The sequence below is a fragment of the Poecilia formosa genome, unplaced genomic scaffold, assembly GCF_000485575.1.
Source record: "Poecilia formosa unplaced genomic scaffold, Poecilia_formosa-5.1.2 Scaffold173, whole genome shotgun sequence".
NCBI lineage: Eukaryota > Metazoa > Chordata > Actinopteri > Cyprinodontiformes > Poeciliidae > Poecilia > Poecilia formosa.
The window spans coordinates 1,058,190-1,064,189 of record NW_006800112.1 but is presented as its reverse complement, the minus strand read 5'-3'; the positions used below and the strand labels follow the sequence as shown (position 1 = coordinate 1,064,189).

Sequence of the window (6,000 nt, the reverse complement as noted above, 5' to 3'; positions counted from 1 at the left end):
GTCGTTATAACGAGATACGTAAGTCGTTAAAACGAGATACGTAACTCGTTATAACGAGATACGTAAGTCGTTAAAACGAGAAACGTAACTCGTTAAAACGAGATACGTAACTCGTTAAAACGAGATACGTAACTCGTTATAACGAGATAGCGATCGAAAAAATTTTTTTACTGCATGATAGCAATGCGCTTCCGTAGCAACCTGGACACAATAGGGATGGAAATAAATTACATCCGCCACCAGGGGGCGGGAGTGGTGGCATAATAGTTTATCAGGCAGCTCCTGAAGCATCCAACAGGTCAGAACAATGAGTGAAGGTTAGCAAACACACAGAATGCATCATACTGGTAGATTAATGTAGAGGTTTGAAAGAACACAGCTCCATCTGTCATTTCTGAGTTACTTCTGAAGTCTTGGTCTGCAGGTTTCACCAATAAAGACTACAAACTTTTTAAGACCATTAGGAATGGAATTTAAGACCTATAACCCGACATAAATGTACAGAAAAAGGGAAAAATAATAAACTGTGTGGGCTGGTAACAGAATGGCGAAGATAAGTATCGTCCAGATAACGGATTTGCATTACAAAGCCACGATGGACGTAAACATAAAAAATAAAAAACTAGCTAGCCAGCAATGGGAATATTAGCAGCTAGCTACCAGTAGCTGCGAACGCCGCTGCGTGTGACGCAAACTTCCACGAAACAGGTAAAGTCCCGCGAGAAATCCTACCGCAACAAAAATTTCAGACATATGATTAACGTGTTCACGGCCAACTTATTTCCTGAATGAACACAAGACGTTTTAAGATCTTAATTTTAGACACATAAATTGTAAGGATGCCCAGACGCCCTGAATCTGCTGCGTGCGTGCGTCGTCCTACCTGAAGGCGTGTGCCGGAGTGTGCACGGTGTAGGCCGGGGTGGTGGCGTAATGCGGAGCGTGGCTGTAGGCGGTGATTCCCTCTTTAGGACTGAGCAGCTGTGGGCTCTCTGACCGGGAGGAAGACGAGGAGGACGCCGTGTCCGTCAGCTTCCCTGAACGGAAACAGAAGAAGCTAGCATGAGCACAGGAGCAAAACAATATTTTAAGAATCGAACTCTTTGTTAGGATCACAAAAAAAAAAAAAAACTTGCGTAATAGGAGAGAGACCTCTAAAAGCATTTTTAAAGAGTTATTAGAAAAAAATTTCTTTTTAAAGAGACGTAGGATGAATGACAAGTTTCTAAAAATCGATGTGGGCATGTTTAAAAGCTCCCAAGACACAAAAAGAATTTTGAAAAAGGAAAAAACTTGTAAGTTTATTGCTGATGAAAAAGTACTAATTCCATTTGTAAATTATTTCGCTTACAGCAAGACATGTTTAATCAACATTAGGGTATTATTTACTTAAAACAAGCCCCTATCTGTTGCTGACAAGTTACTTGCAAAGTAGTTTTGTCTTAATTCAATCATACTAAAACTATTTGCACTAGAAACTAGACCAAAAACACTGGATAAGATTTTGCGTTTTTCCAGTGGCCTTGGAAACTTTTCCAAAGAGCTGATTTCCATCAGGCTCTAGAAACACTGGTATTGTTGGAAAAGATTTGGAGGGTGAAGGACGCTCTGAAAGAGAAAAAAGTTGACAAGGAATACTTTTGATTTTTTTTAAAACTTGGGATACTTTTGAAGAAAGAGGAGATCGTCTTAAATGCAGATTGTCTGAGATTTTTTTTGGGAGAGGAAAATGTCTTTTGAAATGTTTTCTCAGGATGTTTCCTCCAGCCGTCGGTTCTTTGAGCGATCGTCAGAGAAGCGAAGCTGTTTGATGCGTCTTACCCGTGGACAGCTGCGTTGGAGAGATTCTTCCCGATGATGTGACGTTATTGGAGCCGTACTTCTCCATCAGCTCAGCAAACTCCCTCCTGAAGAACACACAGATGCATCAGGCTGATGGGATTTCAGCACAGAATGATGTGGATAAAAAATTGGATGCGCAATCCGTTTTTTTATAAACATACGCTTCTGATACCTTACATTATCAAAGTTTGCTTGGGATGTTTACTAAGTTAAATTTAAGCAACTCCAGATAAAATCTTTCTGGAAATGCAGCAGGAAATTTTAAAATCGGTTGAAGCAAATAACATTTATGTCTCTTCCTCTCTCTATTGGTTTCAAAAATGTTTAATTTTTTTTGGATTCGTCTGAAAGCACGAGTGTATAAAACTTCAGCTGCAACAATGTCTATTTCTAGCTTTTATTTCCTGTCTGATCTGTGAGTGTTTGTCTCCCTCACATGGAGGTCAGCCAGTCTCACAGCATCATGCATCACCGCCTGATCCGATTGGCTGTTAATGCCTTTTAAAGTGGATCTGCATGGCTGCAGATAAAAAACACTCAGAGATCAGGAATTACACGCTGATCCCTTCAAACCTCTGAATTCCTGCCAGTTTTCCTTTGTTCCAAACACTTCCTTATCTTTAGTTTCAGTAAGCGTTATTCCTCAAACGTAACCTGAATTTTGTTGAATTCTCAATTTTCTGGATGTTTTGGTAGTTTTGGTTCTTGTCTGAACATTTTGTTTTCTTCTGAAAGCTGCTGACATTTGGTTTGGTTTGTTCGGGTTCAGTCATTGTTGCAGACATTTTCCAACACGTTCCAAGTTGTGGCTAATCTGCATTTCTGCAGCTCTCCCTGAAGAAAAGGAAAGAGGGCAACATAAAACTGAGATTACTTCGTCTGTTTAAGTTCCTGTTCACAGTTAAATCTGCAGACATCCCAACATGCACTGCTCCATTAATTGGCGCCCTCATCAGATTAAATCTTCTAAATAAAGAAAGAGGATATCAACTTTGTATCTGTCATGGCTGAAAGTCGTCTGTAATGTTTTCCCGTTTCTGAATATATGAGTTGTAATACAGTACATCTCAAGCTCCTGGATGTTGCCACCTTTCCTCTAATGTCTTTTCAGAAAATAACGTGGAGTGGTTCACTATCGTTACTCAATACAGAGTAACTAAAAAGATTGTCAATTTCCCTCTAAAATGTTGCCAATATTTCCTTTGGTTGCGCTCTGGGATCTTTTGTCGACCTGACGGTCTTAAGCATCGTTTTTCCCTCGGAGCGGTGAGGACACGCAGTCAAATCCTCACAGCGTGATTGCCTCCGGGGCGTCCTCACGGCGACCTGCAGATAATCATCATAATTTGTTTTTTAAAGTGTGAAACAAATCGCTGTAACAATGGAGGTTGGGCCGTGGGGCGACTGCGTGACGCGTCGTCGCAAAGCTGCTTCCGCAGCAACACTCTGCCGCTTTCGTAACAGAGAGGATGGGAGCGAACAGACAGAGGTGAGACGACCTTCTCTGTGCACTCACAACACGCTCTAAGCTACTAAACTTTTTTTTTTTCGCCAGCTCCATCTGTTCGCCTGCAGAGCGTGACTCTCACTAAGGACACAGACTGTTTCTGCTTAATTTGGGAATGCTGCTGTTGTTTGGGATCAATAAAAGGATTATCCCTCCGTGTTTTACAGCTAAGTGCAGCGCTGAGACTTTACTCACATCAAAAAAACTCCCAAACAGCAGAGGGAAGAAAAACAAGATTTTTTTTTAGCTGTGTATTAAGATGTTTCTGTCCAGATGCTGCAGATTTCAGTCAATTAAAAGAGAACCTCCAGCAGTCTGGAGTGCATTCTGCATGACTGGTGCCCGTCACCATTTTTTTTTTTTTGTTTTTTTTTTTGTTTTTGCTGATTGCAGCGAGTAGCTGTGCCGGAACCCCGTGGTCAGACAGCAGGGCGTCCTTATTGTGTCAGGCTGTGTTTGAGTTGAGGCTGAGGGCTGACGTGGAAAAGCACTTGGGCCATCAGGGGGTCAGATCGGAGAGAACGCCATGCATTTTATTTCATGAGCAGACGGAGCTGGAGGAAATAGGAGCTGTCTGTGCTGCGAAACATCAGCTGGTGTCGAGTAAACATCCCACCGGGAAGGAAAGTTAACTCTTTTCTCCAGAATGGATGAAGGAGAAAAATTAGCCCGTTTTTTTCCCCTGAATTTTCAAATGAACAGACATCTAATAAAGGAGCTGAAACCCAACCTGCCAACATCCCTGCATAATCCTTTCATGTTTTTTTTATACTCAGTGTGCCTGTAGCTTGTTCCACATGCAAAGCAGTGATGAACTGATTTACAACAAGCTGACATGTCAGGAAGGGCCACCAGGGGGCATTAATTCAGGTATCAGAAGTAGAGTGAGAGATGTCAGGAAGTTGCTTAAATGTCTAACAATAGATCAGAACATTGAGTGAAGTTCAGCCGACTTTGAACAGACGTCATAACCTGAGGTGGGGTTTCTGTCAGCCTGAGGGTTCGTGTTGTGTAATCATCAGACTGTCTGGTGCCCCGTACTCACTCCTTCTGGGGCTGCTTTGGTTTCCATCTAAAACACCTGCTGTCGTAGCCACGTCAAAGAGATGAACGTTCAACAGTGACGCTAATTTATCTGGTCTTTAACACACACCTAAAGTTAGTTATTGTTCTAACCTTAACAAGATGTGAAACATGTAAACATGTGAAGCCAATCTTGTCCACCGATCTTATCTACCTCAGCAAAGGTCTAAAAATCGACCACTATTCTCTTCTGCTTTCCCGTGAGAGAGGTTCGACTGATAGATCAGTCCACCAAGTCATGTCTGCACATTTGTAGTTAACAATAGTCACCTCACTTTTATTAACTCAGCAAGTTTCTTGCTATATTTGGCAACATTTCAGACAAAAAAAAAAGGTAAAATCTGAATCGGCAATCGATCCTAACCCTAATCTTAAGACACAGTCAAACTGTTTTATTGACAATTTATTAAACAGGATGAACATGCACAGCAAAAGCAACTCCTCTAAGCTAAAAAATAATCAAAAATGAATAAATAAAAAAACTAGAAAAACTTATAAACCAAAAAAACTACTATAAAGTCGATATAAACAAACTGCAATGCATTTAAATAACCCTATTGGTTTAGATTAATACTATCAATGTCAATGTCAAATTTATTTATATGGCACTTTAAAAACAGGTATAAAACTGCACCAAAGTGCTGTACAAGAACGATAATAAAATAAGTTGATGAAAAGACAAAGAGAAATATTACAAGAAAAGAAAACATACTAATATGAACCATAATATAAACTGCACATGCAGTTTATATTTTCTGCAGGAAAATATATATTTATTCATTTATTTACTGGTTAAGTGACTGAAAACATCTTTTAAGTAAAAATAATGGACAATCACTGTTTTCTAGAGGGTCTGATTGCTTACCTGGATTCGTCATCTCTGGCGACAAGCAGCGACATGTGATTGGAGAGCGAGGCGCTCCTCAGGATCTCCACCGCCCTGACACACAAACAGCACGAGGTGTAAACGTCCAGCTGCGACACGCTCAACAATCAGACAGTGTACAACTTTAAGACGTTTTAACACTTCAGTCTTGAATTTGGTGATCTACTTTCTCATTTGGAGGCCCAAGAGAATGAATGATGACTCTAATCGGTTTGCCTAAAAGAGATCAGCAGAAACTTGGACAATACCAACATCAAACACTGTCGACTGCTTCATCCAGAACTTTAAATCTGCATGAATGCCATAATATTTTGAGCTTCTTATAATTTGTTTCAACCATTCCTTTCCTCCAGTGCTTATATAAAGCTTAAAGAGCAACCTGGAACTGAAATGATTTACTAAATATTTATTTAATTGTCTTTTAGCAATTTATAGATAAACCTCCTAGTTTTTGAAGCCATTAACAGCGTTCTTGCATAACTCTGCATCACTCTACTGCTCAGAAATAGAAGTAGACATGGAGTCCATTTTAAGGGTAGTCCATAAATTTTCAATGGGATTTAGGTCAGGGCTTAATGTTAGCCTGCTTTCTATAATCCAAAACCAGTTTGGGATCATTGTCCCATTAAAATACCAAGTTTCAACCCTCTTGCCAGGGCTTTGCGCCACAGGTGAAATTAAG

At 40.3% G+C, this 6,000-nt stretch overlaps 1 protein-coding gene across 3 annotated transcripts in view; it reads right to left on the bottom strand.

Annotated features, from left to right (window-relative positions):
* The window catches only part of stxbp4 (syntaxin binding protein 4), a 48,202-nt gene that overhangs the window by 31,097 nt on the left and 11,105 nt on the right, over positions 1-6,000 (bottom strand). For all 3 annotated transcript variants that reach the window (XM_016678069.1, XM_016678070.1, XM_016678068.1), the window contains exons 5-7: positions 5,298-5,372; positions 1,822-1,907; positions 884-1,037 (exon numbers count right to left, since the gene is read on the bottom strand). In XM_016678069.1, the coding sequence (XP_016533555.1) occupies positions 884-1,037; positions 1,822-1,907; positions 5,298-5,372 (315 nt within the window). The remainder of the gene's footprint in view (positions 1-883; positions 1,038-1,821; positions 1,908-5,297; positions 5,373-6,000) is intronic.